This window comes from Primulina tabacum, chromosome 6 (assembly GCF_025594145.1).
Source record: "Primulina tabacum isolate GXHZ01 chromosome 6, ASM2559414v2, whole genome shotgun sequence".
Lineage (NCBI taxonomy): Eukaryota > Viridiplantae > Streptophyta > Magnoliopsida > Lamiales > Gesneriaceae > Primulina > Primulina tabacum.
Window position 1 is genome coordinate 9,910,328 of NC_134555.1, and position 19,059 is coordinate 9,929,386.

Genomic DNA, 19,059 nt, shown 5'->3' on the forward strand with positions numbered 1-19,059 from the left:
TTGTTATATTATTAAATCATCATATTTATTCAGCACAAAAATTCCTATGAGACCGTCTTATGGACTAACTTTATGAGACGGATTTCTGACCAGACTCGTAAAAAATATTACTTTATATGTCCAAAATATTATTTTTTACTACAAAATATCATATTTTTGTTAGTTATTTATAAAGAAATATTGTGTAATATATTCTGATTTGGGTGAAAAGTATAACTTTTTGTGTCAAAAATATGTTGTGTAATATATTTATTGCTTTGAATGAAAAATATTTTTTTTATGTCAAAAGTATTATTTTTTTTCATAGGTATGGACATGATTGATCCATTTCAAGGATATAAATCCGTGAGACAGATGGCAGAATTAACTTTTCTTATACTGTACCCAGTCTGTATTTTGGCTTCTCCGAAAAGTAGAATACAAGTAGAATTCCAAGTAGGCGATAGGCCAACTTTTATCCTTGCCATATATAAACAAATAATTGAAATTGAAAATACGTATAAAACTAAAACTCTGTTTCTACATGTATCACACACGTAACTTCCTAGTTGATCCTACTCTTAATTACATGGATAATTAATGAATTACGTTAGGTTCCTTGCAACCAAAGGCCAAAAACTTTGACAGCAAGGGGGCCAAAATTAATGTGCTAGCTATTTTGGATAATCACAAAAACTCTTCTGAAAGAGTCTCGTAGATTAGTTTTATGATACGAATTTTCAACCGACTCGATTCATGAAAAGTATTACATTTTTTACCAAAAATATTACTTTTCGTTATAAATATGAATCTCGTCTCAATAAAAATAAATCCGTAAGACCGACTCGTGGGAGACTTCACGTTTGGTAATTTATGTTTATGTTAACAATGTATGTATTTGGTAATTGAGTGTATAAGTTTCTTTCTACTCAACGGGTGTTCAATTAAATATATATATAAAGAGTTCGTATCCTTATATATACAATAGTTTGTTTTAGGGATCTATAACTTTGGTACCTTAATTTCAAAACAAACTATTATTAAAAAAAATAATCAAATTAAATTTTTTTTTTATGTTTAGTGTTAAATGCTAACATCTAAGTTATTAAATGGTCTATATATTTAAAAATTCCCTAATTTTTTTTTTGTTGGAATTAATTTTAAGTTGTGTTTTCACCTTTTTAAATGCTCAAATTTGTGATTCATTTTATTTCCATTAAATTTATTTTTGTTTCCGAGTGACGTCAAATTTAATTTTTTTCATGCAAAGACTGACATTGAAACTTCATTGGTAAATAGACCGGTCAAGGGGTGAAAGAGTAATACTACATGCGCCACGTAACCTATAAAACAGTCGGCTTGAAATGGCCAGCTTTTAATTAGCCAAATCCCCACACGCATTCACCTGCCCACAAGAATCCTTGAGGCGGTGTTTTCCGTTTGGACATACAATTTATATAGGCCGCCTTTTATAAGCCGTCTTTGTACAGTAGTTTTTACTAATTGGTTTCTTCTTCAAGGATAAATACGGTTTTGCGATGTTTGAATCTCTGATTTACTTCGATCGTGCAGTATAATATACTGATTCTTGAATGCATATATGCTCCCTTTGAATTAGTGGCCAAGTTTTTATCTTTCTTCTTTGCATATATTCGTTGATTTGTTCTTTTTTGATTGAGACCATTGATCATCTTCATATGTTATGGAGTTGATTTTTCAAAGACCCGATTCTGTAGTATAGCTTTTTAGGTGTCTTTGTAAAGAATCTGTTAATGGTTCTCTGTGTGTTTTTTTTTTTTTTTGTTAGACTAAGTAATTAGAACAGGAAAGATTGTTACGTTTTCTTTTTCCCTTTTTCACCGTCCAAATTCTGTAGTTTTTCGTTATGCCGAACCCGTTTTAATTTTTTTCTTCCGTGCGAAGTTTTTTGATGGGAGACCAAGCTAGCTTTTCTTGCAAGTTTCTGAATATCTTCTAAGTCGGTCGCCTGTTCAGCAAGAAATAAGAGTTTTAACTTGTTTTCTCATTCAGCAAGATCAATGGGTGAATATTCTGAAAGATGGAAGGTTTTGGCTCAGAATACGGCCACACCACCTGCCATCATTGTTCCTTATCATTCAAATGCGGGAAACACGAACACTGGTAGTAATCTTGATGAGCAAGATCAGGATGATTATGCACCTTCTGATTGCGAGAGCGGGATTTCCGCGACCCAAAATGTTCACGAATTTCGGTTTTCTTGCAAGGGATTGTTTAGAATGGATGAAGGTGATCAGATTTACGAGACTATCAAGAAAAAGGTGGTTACGACTCTGAGTGCTTGTGGTTTCAATGCTCAAGTTGAGACCATCCAGAGGAAGGATTATTCTGGCATCATGAGTCGAGCAAGGCACTTATCTTTCGGTATATATGAAAAGGCCACGGAAAGGAAGTGTAATGGTAATGCCAATGTGAAGTATGCTTGGTATGGCGCTCCAAAGCATGAGATTGACAATATTCTTTCCCATGGCTTCGGCCTTCCTGCTAGCTCTGGGGCTCATGGTCGCGGCGTTTATCTGTTTCCGGTTGATCATATTGTTGAAAGGTAGAATGATCAGAACCTTGCTCAATCTTTGTATGTCGTTATGATTGAAGGCTTTCTTTGGGTTTGTTCCTTCTTCAATATCTTGATTGATTTAATTGACTTGTGATCCAGTATGCAATCATTGGTTGCTGATGAAGATGGGCTGAAGCATGTGTTACTTTGCCGGGTAATATTGGGAAGGATGGAGGCTGTTCCGGTCGGATCGTGCATGTATAATCCGAGTTCAGAAGAATTTGATTCTGGGGTCGATAATTTGTTGTCTCCAAGGAAGTATATAGTTTGGAGTTCGAGCATGAACACGCGTATTTTGCCAGATTTTATGGTCAGTTTCAGGACATCCTATAGCTACGGCGGTGAGGATTCAATCCCAAGTTTTAGCACTAATTTTAATTATTTACCATCTTATCTTGAATGTCCGTTCGTAATATGATGCACGGAAGTTAATTAGTTTGATTGCAACAACTTTGTCCTTGCAGGATTTCAAGGGATCCCACAAACATGTAAACGACCAAATTCAGATTGGATGCCATTCGCAACACTAATACACGCACTCTCCAAGTTCTTGCCGCCTGATGCCATAAAGTTAATCACTAAGCATCACAGTGAACACAAGGTAAGTGCTTCTGCAAATCATTCTTATATAGGAAAAGGGCACTAGAGAATTTTTCGTGGACGAATGTAATTCTGTTACATTTTCTCGTGAAACAGAAGCAGAAGATAACTAGACATGAAATGATTCAACGAGTCAGACATATAGCCGGAGACAAGTTACTGATCATGGTATTAAAATCATATCGAGAGAAGGTACGGCTTATTATTCCATCTTGGTGGTTGAATTTTTTTCTTGTTTTCTGATTTTGTTTCCGAAATAAGAGTGCGATGTGTTTTCTCTGTTCTGGGAGGAGAGGTGGCACTTACTCTAGCACGATTTAAGAAAGAAATATCTTGGTTTTAGCATTCACGTTTCCATTACACTGATACATGAGTTTTTGTGGAAAATCACGTTTCCATTACACTGATACATGAGTTTTTGTGGAAAGTCACCTCAGCTCTGCCAGCATTTTGACCAAGTAACGCTACTTTAATTAATATCCTCCAATCGGGTAATCATATAGTTGAATAGAGTTCGCTTATATGATTCCGAACATGTCCAACTGTGCAAGATCATGTTCGGACCTTTAGTTCGTTCATGAGTAGCCCTTGTGCGCTCCTGTCTGTTCCCAAGTAATTCCGGTGCTGGCTTTTAATGGGTTTCTTTCTTGAAATTCAGCCTTGTTTAATTTGAGATTTGTGTTGTTGATGCACAGATCAAACCATCCCATAGCAGCATCATACAGCAATTGAACAGAAGCAATTGAGCTCTCTCGAAGAACAGAGATTATTGATGATCGATCTTGATGGAGGTTGGCAATCCCCCCCACTCTGTGGAATATAAATGAACTTCACCGAATACACACCAAAGGTTACGTGACATTGTATTTCTTATCCCCCTTGCTTGTTTTTCGTAACGCATCCCTTTACTTGGTCCAAGATGGTGCAACACTCGCAGATCAATAGAACTTTCGTACTTTAAGACGCGGCTGTCTATCATATCATAGCCTTGAGTATTCCAGTATGATGAGATTTGTAATTTTATCTTGACGAATTTGGCTTGCTAATGAGATTGAGATTTGTTGCTGAACTTTGATGAAATGTATCGGGGTAGTGGTTTTAGTCTTGAGCATCATCATCCAATCACTACAAAAAAAAATTTGGCAACCGTCGCTAAAACATTCGCTAATCAAATTAGCGACGGACCTTAAAACCGTCCGAAGGTCACTGTCGCATTCTATTATGACGGTTTTTCAAAACTCGTCGCTAATTAGCGACGGTTTTGAGCAGATAATCCGTCGTTAATTAGCGACGGTTTTTGAGATAACCGCAGGTATTTTATTATTATTTTTAAAAAAATTAGTTTTATAATTTAATAAAAAAATATTGAGTTTTATAATTAACTGTACATATTTTCAACTAATCTTCTCAACTCATCTAAATTAATTTTTTCAAATTTGTAAATAAACGATTAAACCTTGCGATAAAATAAGCGAACAACAAAATTAAATAATGTCATAAAACTGAAAAAATATATCGTTCAATAAGTCTCAATAAATACATGCATAGATATAATAAAAACTAAGGAGAATGAGTTTCACTAAGGAGACTGAGTTTCATCATCATCGTATGCATCGTCGCTATGCCATCACCGTCGTCGTGACCAAAGTCTTGTGATGGTGCAATGTACTTAGGCGAGTACCTCAGGACCTTGCCCGAACGTCGATGATGTGATGATCCAACTGTGTATGGATCATCAAAATGTGATGGCCCTGCTAAAGCGCGTCCTCTGCTAGATGAGCCTCGACCATACAGAAATCTTTGGGATGTATGCGACTGTGGATGTGGTTGTGGCTACGGTAATCCAGCGACGAGTCGACAGGACGTGGTCCTCCAGAATCGTCATCCTATCCTTCAACGAAGCATTCTCATGCTGGGTCGCCTCCAAAGTGGTCTGTGTCGCCTTCAAGTTAGATTGTGTCGCCTACAGGTCGATACGGAGATGCTCATTAACGTTTTTTGTGCCTCCCACTCTGCTCGCATCCTCTCTGTATCATGCGACCCTCTGCTGGAACTACTCGAACCTCCACGTGGACATCGAGCCATCTCATCCAGATAGATCGTGGAGGCCATGGAACCACAGCCATACATTCGTCCATTTTTCGGTCCACCGACGACCATGCTGAACATGTTCTTCACCTCTCCTGAAGTAGGCAGACTAGGAATCGTCCCATCGTCGAGAGGTATCAAAGACTCATTCATGTAAGCCTGCATGGCTTGCTGTTTCAGAAAAAAAGATGTTATAAAGAAACAATATTTCCTAACACATTTTAAAATGATATAATTATAATTAAACATAATACTTACATCAACAAGTCAAGAATTCATACACATCCAAGGTAGTAAACTGTATGGAGTAACAATAATAGGCCATGACGAATATTGCTGGCCACTTTGTCCAAACGGTTGAAATTCATCTGTTGATAGTTCTAATCTCACATTTTGGATTTCCGATGAAAAAGATGAATGCAAAGCGTCAAAATGACGCCACGCTGCACAATCAGAAGGATGTGTCATAGTGTCACTGTCAAAATGATGATCATTATGCCAACACATATGTGACGTTGTATCTTTCGAAGCATACAACCTTTGCAAACGTAGAGTGATCGGAAAATAATACATCAACTTGTATGGAATTCCATTCTTCTCAGGATTTTGAGATCGACGTCTACTACGTTTGTACCGAGGATGTTCACATATCTTACACTCTTTAAAATATCGTCAACACCCAAGTATATAATGCAATTATTCTTGCATGCATCAATCTTTTCAATTGGAATCCCTAGATCTTTGATAAGTTTTTTGGTCGCGTAAAAACTCTCAGGAACATAGTTATTAGACAGACATAACTCAGTCATGACTTGACACATGTCATTGTAATTTCGCTCGGACATGTTGTGTTCATGTTTCATCTTCAGCAACCGAGCGAGCACAGACAACACAGAATGACCGTGTGGATTTTCATCCCAAATTTCTTTCTCGGCTGATTTAATGATTTCATACAATGATTTAATATGACTGTTTGGACTTTCAGAAACTTCGGAAACAGTATTTATTGTAGGATTTTCTTCACCAAAATTCTCATTCTCATTTTCAGGGTTCTCTTCAAAGTTAACATTTTCTTCAATAGTATCAAAAAAATCCGGAAATGTAGTTTGAGCAATTCGTGGTGCAACACGATACGAAGATGACGAAGGAGCCTCCGTATTAAGATTATGATAGAACGGATCAATGTATTCCTCTCCATGAAAAACCAATTGTAGTAATTCGGTACAAATCCATAACGACCGAAATGTACCTTAACGGTATTTTCATCTAAATATATCTTGTTCTGACATTTTTTTTTAATTCTAAGGACAACATATATTCTCATTTAATATACACTCATGATGACTAAGTTCAAATGTACAAACGACTCTACACCAACACAATATTCATTCGTTAGAAATTCATTCTCCAACCGACAATACATCCAGTTTCCATCGTTATCCATTTTATCCTACAAAATAATAAATAAGATGTATTTTACGGAATCGATATTATATATTCATTAATTTAAAAATTAATATATGAACTCCTTAGTTCTCATTTAACAACATAAATAGGCAAATTTAATAATTTTAATGTTGACAGTTAATTGAACATTTAAATTATAAAATATTTTAATAAAACATGTAATATATATTATTTAATTTCTAAATAACATGCAATAAAACAAATTAAACTATGTATAAATCAACAACAAGCTTACAATCTCACCGTAGAAGACGTCAAAGCACTGTTCCCGTGCAAGAAATCAGCTGGAAAACGACCTGCACTACAAGCTAACAAAATTCATGATCTTAACCAACACTCACAAATCGACCAATAATTGAAGCTAAAAAACTTACTTCAAATCGAAACTAAAGTCGCCCAAAAAAAATGTATCACAGTTGTGAAGCGATGCGGAGAAAAATGGGCCGAATACGCCAATATTTATAGGCAATCGGTTTTAAAATAGCGACGGTTTATGTACCGTCACTAATTATAGCAACCATCGCTAATTAGCGACGGTTTAAGCAAAGAGATGGTCACTAAAACCATCGCTAATTCGCTTGTGGCAATTAGCGACGATTTTTTAATCCGTAACTAAACTTTTTAGATTGGGGCGGTTTTGATCAAAATTTTCACCTTTCTTTTTTGCAGTGAATACTGCAACGCTAGGCTATGTTTCCGGTCTGCATGGTAATATTTTTAAATCACCTTCTTTTAAAAGTATACTCAAATACAAGATTGATTATTATCAATTACTAAAATTTGTATTCACGTTTTTCATAACTAAAAACATTTATGGCTCCATCTCCGCCCCGTGTTTACATAATTTTGTGTGACCCCCAAATAATTTAATGACTAATACTCCAATTTGTTAAACAATGGAGCGACAGAGCGTGTGGCGGAAGGCTGCGCATCTAACATTTAAGGCTTTTTTATTCATTTTTTGGTCACCAAAATCGATCTTTTTAGCTGCTTTATTAAAGCTTAAACACTGCAAGTTTTCAATTTGAGGAGAGATATTTTTATTGGATTAAACATGCACGACTGAGAGTGGCATTAAGATCTTGGGAAGTTCTAAGTTGTGCCGTTTGATCTAGTTGACTATTTGGACCGTAAAGCTGATCAAAAAGATACGAGACAACATCAGCAGATAAACACCCTTTCTCGGACTCGTGAATCTAATAGTCCGACCCATTAACACTAAAATAAGTGTCTTCTGTGCTGTCACAAATATAAAGAAATAAAATTGCTCTCTGACTCTACCGTCATAGTTTTTAGCTACTTATAAACACTTGGTCCTAACACCTTTTATATTTGTTATAAAAGAGTGTCACTCAAATAGAATTTATTCGTTTTCACTTCTTCGATTTTTACCTAAGGTAGTTTAATTACTTAACGCTTGCGTTATGCCAAGGATCTAACCAAAATCTTTATTATTGTCAAAAAAAAAATTTATTCATCCCGGTTGGGCCACGAGACACCGACATGTGATGTCCATTTTGTCACCAAAATGAGTATCAAGTTGCATAAATCTCGAAAGAAAATGACTCCGAATATCCAATGAGGACATTTTCCACACGCCTTTGTTGTTTTCTAACAACTTTACCTTAAAATTGTTTCTCGAAAAAAACTTGACTTAATACTAAACGAGATTATGATTATATTTACTCCCCACTTGCTTTCAAATTATACTTTTTATCTTCAATTATCTCAAATTAAAAAAATTCAGATTTCACCTACTAGAAGACCTTTAGTCCGACCCAATGAACGACAATCGGAAAATTGACGTGAAAACTATCTATCTAAATAACATTGAAATTAGTAAATTGATAATTCAAGAAACACTCGAATGATGGATTCTCAACCAAAACAATGGATTGTTGACTACTTAAAACTTGAGGCCCGTCGAATCTCAAACGCCTTGCGGCATGGATCGCTTATCTATGAAATCGGATTGAGATTGAAACCAACTCGAGCTATCGCGAACTCATTACCGAGTTCGAGATTTGATCGTCTGGAAGCAAATTTGGTTAAGATGGCCAGTTTAAAAATACGATCCGGTTAAAATTTTGAAGAATACTCTGATAATTGTTTTTTCTTTTGTTTAAATTATGTGGAAGGCATGAATTGATAACGATGCTTGGTAAGATAGTTATCTAAAAAACAGATTTGTAAACTTTGGTGAAGGGTATTTTTATATATTGTATGTTTGAAAAAAAAATTATTATATATTAATATCATAAATTTTCATCCTTTGTTATGTATTTTGTACATTTTTTTTATTTTTTAAACAAATTTTTTATTTGATTTAGTAAATTTAAATATACTTTTAATTTTCGATGATCATACTTTCAAATTTAAATTATATAGAAGCGAGATTTTGTTATTGTGTGTTTTAATTAATTTTTTTTTGAATTTTTATCAATTTTTTTTTTAAAAAAATCTGGTTGGACCGGGTTGATCAAGTTAGTCTTGTTCGGGTTCAAATTGGTTGTTTTAGAGTTGGTTCGGGTTCGGATAAAACAATTTTTTTATTATTGTCACGCGTCTGCAATTTACACACCTAGACTGTAAATTAAGTTGATATAGAGATCGTCATATATTTAAGCGCAGAATTGTTATTCCTTGGTAACTTGACACACAATAATGTTGTTGATTTCTTTGTAGGCAAGTTACATTTTACTCTATTTATAATTATTTATTCATAAAATTAATTGAATTATTCGAGAAAATTGTGTGTGTAAATGTCAAGTATTAATTTATTAATTATAGTCACATTTGTTTAGTGAATGGAATAGTTCTGATTGAAATATGAAAGGCAAAATTATCTTAACAAAATATATTATTATACAATCCAACTCTAAATAAGTATTGTCTAATTCTAAATAACCCGTGTCTCTAAAAATCCTATTAAAAAAAAACCCAACCCTAAAATGTAATATTATATATATATATATATATATATATATATATATATATATATAATATATATATATATAATATTACGTCACCCCTTCTATATATATATATATATTTATTTATATATATTACTTGTATTAATACTTGCAAACAATATGCCTAAATGATCCTCTTTTTTTTTTTTTATTTTTTACAGAGAATTTTTCCCTTGGGTTTCATCATCATGAAATTTCAACTATATATAAAAGATATAGAATATTTTATATCTTTTAAACACCGTATAAACACAAATTTACTAACTTAAATATATCTGAAAATGTTAGGATCGACTGTGTGGGGACCCGGACGCTAATCAATTCTTAATCGTCATTGAGATCAATTTACTAATCGCTAATCAATTATTAATCGTCATCACGATCAATTTGCTAATCAAGTAATTAGGGTCATAAAATTTTTTTCTTTTTAATGCGGAAAGTAGTGAGATCAAACTAATATACAACTCAATATAAAATAAAGTACAAGTCATGTACCGTCTACAAATCAGTAAAGACTAAGGTTCGACATCTAAATATCAAGTGTCAAAACTCTATATACATCAAAGTCCGAAGTCTCCACTCTATCACGATCTCTCCTCATCTCCTGGACCCTGATCCTGTCCCACCTGTTGTCATGTACACATACAAACAAGACAACAACCGGATAATTCCGGTGAGAATATAATCCCAGTATAAATCAACGAAACATGCAATCATATGATAAACATAGAAGCATGGATAGATAACAGCAATATATATCAAAAGCTGAAACATAATCAATATCAAACTGTCGACAATGCTCGTGACTCCACGACTCAGACTAGACTCAATCCTAGTCTAGGGATCCCGGTTTCCAGATGTGGCATTCCTATATCGACCAACGGTAATAGAAAAGACTCCAGTTCTATCCACGTCGATATAACCAAACATCCAGTGTCCTGACCTAACCGTCATGGACTGTGGTCTTATCACCAATACACTATCTTGTGACATCGTGCAATGTGCCCGTGGCTATCCCGCCACTATCAGGTACTTGTGTCACAAGATTACTCCTCTAATGCGTGCTTCTATAACTCCATAGAACAAGCATTTAATCAAATCAATAATCACAATCATAAAACATAATAATAAGTATGTGATTTAGGGAAACTCAAGTACATCATACTTGAGTCGATGTCCCAATACCACATTGACTTATACCTTTCGTTTGTGGTCTCGATCTGACGCAATCTCAGTTCTGAACTCAAGACTATCTCTGTAAATCTGAAACGACACGTCGAGAATCATAATATCAATATTATATTCTCAATTCAACACTGAATCTGATTAATCTGGATTTAATTCAAAATCAACGGCATAGTGGTACCGTCTCAGTATCCCCGTCAATACAACATCACCAGATAACAGTTACACTCCATAACCCATATCCAATACATTCTATAATCATCTATAATTCAGATCTGTCCAATTTCAAATTAATATAATCAGAAAATCATAACAATTCCATCATCAGTCCGTTTCTTAATCTGACTTCGATTATATGATGTTTAACATATCAAGAACATCATATATGACTCATATTCAATTCTGACAATGACATAATTTCAAAGCATGTCAAAACGTAGCAAAACTTACGTCAAGTTGAAGCCTGCGTTGATATAAACACAGTACCGAAGTCGGATTCACAATCGGACGGATGGATCGAAATATAAAGGCGTAATGATTTTTCTTAAGAATTCTCTGAAGCTTCTCCTCGATTTCTTGCCGGATGAAATGAAGGAATCGCTTTTATATATATCAATTGCATGTAATGATACGTGACATCATTTTTCACAACCTTCAGGCGGCGCTCGGGCGGTCTAGAATTACCGCTCGGGCGCTCGCCCGGCGCTCGGGCGGTTAAAACTTACCGCCCGGGCGCGGGAGGTTCTGTCCTCCACAATCACCATTGGCGCTCGGGCGGTCAAAAACTACCGCCCGGGCGCCACATCTTCTGTCCGCAGCATATTTTGTTGAACATTGGCGCTCGGGCGATCACTTTCTACCGCTCGGGCGCCAATAGTTCTGTCCAAAACTTGTACAATTCATATGCTTTGCCCAATCTGGTTTTCGAAATGGCCCGGCTATAATCACATTAGTTCATAATCAATAATCTCAGATTAATAGAATCAAAATCTCGGGCATTACATTTCTCCCCCCCTAAGATATGATTTCGTCCTCGAAATCACAGATTGTCAAATCATATCATTAAGAATGAATGTAATTAAAGTCGAATAAAAATTTACATCAGTGAAACAATGCTGGGAATTCTTGTCTCATATCTGATTCAGTCTCCCAAGTGGCTTCTTCAATGCCATGACGAGTCCATTGAACTTTCACAAGAGGAATCGTCTTTGTTCTGAGCTGTTTTTCTTTACGATCGATAATCCGAATTGGTTTTTCGACATAACTCAATGTCTCATCCAGCTCGGTCTCGTCTGGCTGCATAATATGAGAATCATCGGGGAGATACTTCCGCAGCATAGATACATGAAAAACATCATGTATTCCTGATAATGAAGGCGGCAATGCGAGTCGATAGGCACGATCTCCTACCTTTTCGAGAATCTCATATGGACCAACGTATCGTGAAGACAATTTTCCTTTCTTGCCAAATCTGACAACACCTCTGAAAGGAGAAATCTTCAAAAATACTCTGTCTCCTGTCTCAAATACCAACGGTCGTCGTCTAATGTTGGCATATTTGGCCTGTCGGTCCTGAGCTGCCTTCATTCTCTTCTGAATTAGTTTTACTTTTTCAGTCATATCTCTGATCATGTCAGGTCCAATCTCAGGAACTTCAGAGATATCATCCCAATAAAGAGGGGATCTGCATTTCTTTCCGTACAACGCTTCAAAAGGAGCCATCTCAATACTCGTCTGATAGTTATTGTTGTACGAAAACTCACAAAGAGGCAATGCATCTTGCCAATTAGTGCTAAAGTCAAGCACTACAGCTCTCAGCATATCTTCCAATGTCTGGATCGTACGCTCTGACTGTCCGTCAGTCTGTGGATGATATGCGGTACTCAGCTGTAACTTCGTACCTATAGCTTGCTGCAAACTCTGTCAGAAGTGTGAAGTAAACCGAGGATCACGGTCTGAGACAATCGACTTCGGCACTCCGTGCAATCTGACCACCTCACGCACATAAATATCGGCCATCTGGTCATATCGGTAGGTCATTTTGTATGGAATAAAACATGCAGATTTGGTCAGTCGATCAATCACGACCCAAATCGCATCATAACCTCGGGAGGATCTTGGCAACTGTGTCACAAAATCCATGGAAATGTGATCCCATTTCCATTCAGGAATCGACAAACTCTGTAACAGTCCTCCTGGTTTCTTTCTTTCAGCCTTCACCTGTTGGCAATTCAGACACTTGGCTACAAATTCAGTAACATCAGATTTCATTTGTTTCCACCAATACTGTGTCCTCAAATCATTATACATTTTCCTGCAACCAGGATGAATGCTAAAACGACTGTTGTGCGCTTTTGTCAGTATTTGCTGTCTTAACTCCGAAACATTCGGCACAACAAGACGATTATTCACATAAAAAATACCATTTTGAACCTGATATTTTGAACGATGTCCAGCTCTGACCATAGCAATCGAATTTTGTACGTTCTGATCACCTTTCTGTGCCTCTTTGATTTTCAATATCAATGCCGGTTCAGCTCGAATCGCACATAATCTCAGAGGCTGACGATCTGTTTCAAAAGCTAATCCAGACAAACAGCAGTCTTCAATCAAATTCGAAACACCCATAGTCGATAAGGATAGAGAGCATACCTTTCGACTTAGTGCATCAGCAGCTGCATTGGACTTTCCTGGATAGTATTTAATCTCACAATCAAAGTCCTTCAATAAATCCAGCCATCTTCGCTGTCTCATATTCAACTCCGATTGTGAAAACAAATACTTCAAGCTCTTGTGATCAGAATATATCTCAAATTTCTCACCGTACAGATAATGTCGCTATATCTTTAATGCAAAGACAATGGCTGCCAATTCAAGATCATGAATTGGATAACGAGATTCATGGGGTTTCAGCTTTCTCGAGGCATAAGCAATCACATGCCCCCGCTGCATCAAAACACAACCCAATCCACGGTGAGATGCATCACAATAAACAACAAAATCACCAGTACCTGACGGGATAGTCAACACCGGAGCACTGGTCAGTCTTTTCTTCAGCTCTACAAAGCTGGACTCACACTCCTCAGACCAAACAAATGGAGCATTCTTCTGAGTCAACTGTGTAATAGGTTTAGCAATACTGGAGAAATTTTTAATGAATCGTCGATAATATCCTGCTAAACCCATAAAGCTGCGTATCTCGGGTACTGATGTCAGTCTCGGCCAAGAAATCACTGCCTCAACCTTACTGGGATCAACGGATATCCCGTCTCCGGATATAATATGTCCCAGAAATACCACCTGTTTCAACCAAAACTCGCATTTCGACAGTTTAGCATACAGTTTCTCCGCCCTCAAAGTTCTTAACACAGTTCTTAAATGCTCAGCATGCTCCATCACATTCTTTGAATAGATCAAAATATCATCGATGAAAATAATCACAAAATCATCGAGATATTTCTGAAAGACACGGTTCATTAATCCCATAAATACCGCTGGTGCATTCGTCAAACCAAATGGTATGGCAATAAATTCATAGTGTCCATACCTTGTTCTGAATGCTGTCTTTGAGATATCAGAATCCTTAACTCTGAGTTGATGGTATCCAGATCTCAGATCGATCTTGGAATACACCGAAGAACCCTGCAACTGATCAAACAGATCATCAATGCGAGGCAATGGATATTTATTCTTTACCGTTGCCTTGTTCAGTTGCAGGTAGTCGATACAAAGTCTCATCGACCCATCCTTCTTCCTCACGAACAGTACTGGAGCGCCCCAAGGAGAAACACTCGGTCTGATATATCCCTTGGCCAGTAAATCCTCCAGCTGTTCTTTCAATTCTCTCAATTCGATCGGTGCCATCCTGTACGGAGCCCTCGAAATCGGAACGGTTCCTGGCATCAACTCAATGCTGAAGTCTATCTCTCGAATCGGAGGCAACCCAGGAATCTCATCTGGAAAGACATCAGCAAACTCACACACCACTGGCAAGTCCGCCAATGATGGGCTTGACTTCAGTAAATCAACTGAATATACCAGGAATCCATCCGCTCCTTTCTGCAATAATCGAGTCATATTTATCGCAGATATCAAAGGAATTCTAGCTCGAGAACCCTTACCGTAAAATTTCCACTCCTCAGCCATCTCAGGTCTGAATCTCACTATCTTGTGGAAACAATCGACTGTAGCCCTGTACTTGGTCAACATATCGATACCGATAATACAATCAAAGTCAGACAATCCAAGTACAATACAATCTAAATCAATCTCATGCCCGTCATACTGTAGCATACAATGTTTCACAGAATTCACTGATATCAAACATGTCCCCAAAGGAGAAGAGAAAGACACTACAGCAGATAAAGACTCAACAGGCAATGCATGACTCAATGCAAATCTCTCCGAAATAAATGTATGAGAAGCACCTGCATCCTGTGCCTGCTCCTCAGTCAATGCAAACACTCGGGCCTGCTGTCTCGAAGGTTGGCTCACTGTCTGGCTTCCTCCCGGCCTCTGCTGTGACTGAGTAGGCGGTGCTGGTTGAAAAGAATGAACAGCAGATGGTCGTATCCCTGTCTGAGCCACTGATCCATATGACTCTGCTGCCTGGGATCCCTGGGCACTTCTCTGTGGACACACTCGAGCAAAGTGTCCCTGTTGTTTGCAGATACAGCATCTGCCAAATACTCCTCGGCACTGCTCAGTGGGATGCTTCCCTCCACAAGTATTGCAAATAGGTCTAGTATAGCTCTGGCTTTGTCGAGGACTCCCAGAGCTAGAAGAACTGCTTCCGGATTTCTTGAACTGCTTCCCTCTAGCCTTCAAGAAATCCTTTTTCTTGCTACTGCTGCTGCCACCTTCAAATCGAGGAGGTGGTTGTTGTGATCCCGGTGCTGGAAGCACAAACGAAGCTCCTCTCTGTCACATCAGACCGGCTTCGGCTCCTTTGGCTCTGTTCAAGGTGTCGGTAAAGTTGTTCGGTCTCCCAGTGTTTACCAACGTAAATATTTCCGGATTCAGGCTGTTAATAAATTGGTCAGCAACGGCCTCATCATGTTCAGCCACGTGTGGAGCAAACCGCAACAGTGAAGAGAACTTGACCACATATTCCTCAATGTTTAGCTGGCCCTGTCTCAAGTTTGCGAACTCGGCTCCCTTGTCCTTCCTGTAAGACACTGGAAAGAACCTCTGATAAAATTCAGTTCTAAACACATTCCAGGTAATGGTCGTACCTCGGTGTTCCAATGCCCTCTTCGTTGTGATCCACCAGTTCTTAGCAACGTCGTGTAACTGGTGTCCTATCAATTTCACTCTCCTCTCATCCGTATATTCCAAGGATTCGAACATCATCTCAATATCATCCAGCCAACTCTCACACTCCACGGAATTCTCCGTACCCTTCAAAGTCGGTGGATGGAAGGACTAAAACCTTTTTAACAATGTCTCCATTGGAGTGGCTGTAACGTCCATTGGAGGATTTGAAGTACTACCCTGTTCAGGTACTATTCTCGAGGCATATCTGATAATTAATTGGATTAATAACCCAAGTACAACAGATCAGTTTCAATCCTCCTCGGATCATCTTACAGCTGATCCATTCCAGATAATACACAATACCATATCAAAATCAGATATTTCAGGTAAACATGTATTATAAAGCAGTAAATCGTGCTAGCAATCAAAAGCAGGAAAGAAAACTCAATCTACCCCGCTCACTAGCTTCTATCTCATTCTAAAGGATCTATCGCTCTAATACCACCTGTTGTAGGGACCCGGACGCTAATCAATTCTTAATCGTCATCAGGATCAATTTACTAATCGCTAATCAATTCTTAATCGTCATCAGATCAATTTGCTAATCAAGTAATTAGGGTCATAAAATTTTTTTCTTTTTAATGCGGAAAGTAGTGAGATCAAACTAATATACAACTCAATATAAAATAAAGTACAAGTCCTGTACCGTCTACAAATCAGTAAAGACTAAGGTTCGACATCTAAATATCAAGTGTCAAAACTCTATATACATCAAAGTCCGAAGTCTCCACTCTATCACGATCTCTCCTCATCTCCTGGACCCTGATCCTGTCCCACCTGTTGTCATGTACACATACAAACAAGACAACAACCGGATAATTCCGGTGAGAATATAATCCCAGTATAAATCAACGAAACATGCAATCATATGATAAACATAGAAGCATGGATAGATAACAGCAATATATATCAAAAGCTGAAACATAATCAATATCAAACTGTCGACAATGCTCGTGACTCCACGACTCAGACTAGACTCAATCCTAGTCTAGGGATCCCGGTTTCCAGATGTGGCATTCCTATATCGACCAACGGTAATAGAAAAGACTCCAGTTCTATCCACGTCGATATAACCAAACATCCAGTGTCCTGACCTAACCGTCATGGACTGTGGTCTTATCACCAATACACTATCTTGTGACATCGTGCAATGTGCCCGTGGCTATCCCGCCACTATCAGGTACTTGTGTCACAAGATTACTCCTCTAATGCGTGCTTCTATAACTCCATAGAACAAGCATTTAATCAAATCAATAATCACAATCATAAAACATAATAATAAGTATGTGATTTAGGGAAACTCAAGTACATCCTACTTGAGTCGATGTCCCAATACCACATTGACTTATACCTTTCGTTTGTGGTCTCGATCTGACGCAATCTCAGTTCTGAACTCAAGACTATCTCTGTAAATCTGAAACGACACGTCGAGAATCATAATATCAATATTATATTCTCAATTCAACACTGAATCTGATTAATCTGGATTTAATTCAAAATCAACGGCATAGTGGTACCATCTCAGTATCCCCGTCAATACAACATCACCAGATAACAGTTACACTCCATAACCCATATGCAATACATTCTATAATCATCTATAATTCAGATCTGTCCAATTTCAAATTAATATAATCAGAAAATCATAACAATTCCATCATCAGTCCGTTTCTTAATCTGACTTCGATTATATGATGTTTAACATATCAAGAACATCATATATGACTCATATTCAATTATGACAATGACATAATTTCAAAGCATGTCAAAACGTAGCAAAACTTACGTCAAGTTGAAGCCTGCGTTGATAGAAACACAGTACCGAAGTCGGATTCACAATCGGACGGACGGATAGAAATATAAAGGCGTAATGATTTTTCTTAAGAATTCTCTGAAGCTTCTCCTCGATTTCTTGCCGGAGGAAATGAAGGAATCGCTTTTATATATATCAATTGCATGTAATGATACGTGGCATCATTTTTCACAACCTTCAGGCGGCGCTCGGGCGGTCTAGAATTACCGCTCGGGCGCTAGCCCGGCGCTCGGGCGGTTAAAACTTACCGCCCGGGCGCGGGAGGTTCTGTCCTCCACAATCACCATTGGCGCTCGGGCGGTCAAAAACTACCGCCCGGGCGCCACATCTTCTGTCCGCAGCATATTTTGTTGAACATTGGCGCTCGGGCGGTCACTTTCTACCGCTCGGGCGCCAATAGTTATGTCCAAAACTTGTACAATTCATATGCTTTGCCCAATCTGGTTTTCGAAATGGCCCGGCTATAATCACATTAGTTCATAATCAATAATCTCGGATTAATAGAATCAAAATCTCGGGCATTACAGACTGGGTGTGATAAAGTGTTTAGAAAGGAGGTTAAATAAACACTTGATAATTTTCACAACTTTTCAAAGGATGAATCATTTTAGTGATAAACTGAATTCTCGAATCTTGTTGTCAATTTCAATCAATTAATTAATGAAATTGCGGAAATAAACTGAATGACAGATATAATAAAACTTAAAATAAAGAACGCAAGATTTGTGGATGTTCAGAGACTTCAAATGCTCTTACGTCGCCCCTTCTATCTCGAGGATATGATGTTAACTAAAATGCTTTGATCTATACCACATTTTGTACAAACCCACTTCAGTTTGGACTTAACAATGCCAAAATTGAAATTCTTAGTATCAATACAATTTTAACAGTACTCAAATGATGTAATTTCTAAGCACAACTGATCTCTAAAAGATCGAATATTACAACAATGAATGTTTGTGCTTAAGCTCAAAATATAGCCTGAGAGCTATGAATAAATCTGATGAGTGTGAGCTTCTTGTAACTAATATTTACAAATTGTT

The 19,059-nt window shown here is 37.4% G+C and overlaps 1 protein-coding gene across 2 annotated transcripts; it reads left to right on the forward strand.

The window, feature by feature from the left end:
• Nucleotides 1–1,417: 1,417 nt before the first annotated feature.
• Nucleotides 1,418–4,286, forward strand: LOC142549132 (putative inactive poly [ADP-ribose] polymerase SRO5). Of its 2 annotated transcripts, none has more exons than XM_075657922.1 (5): nt 1,418–2,563; nt 2,675–2,934; nt 3,040–3,176; nt 3,272–3,367; nt 3,871–4,286. In XM_075657922.1, exons 1-5 carry the CDS (start codon nt 2,019–2,021, stop codon nt 3,919–3,921), a joined length of 1,089 nt encoding a protein of 362 aa, XP_075514037.1. In that variant the 5' UTR covers nt 1,418–2,018; the 3' UTR covers nt 3,922–4,286. The 2 variants fall into 2 exon arrangements, with proteins under 2 accessions (XP_075514037.1, XP_075514038.1); XM_075657923.1 differs by having other exon boundaries at nt 1,421–2,563; nt 2,675–2,916.
• Nucleotides 4,287–19,059: the final 14,773 nt, after the last annotated feature.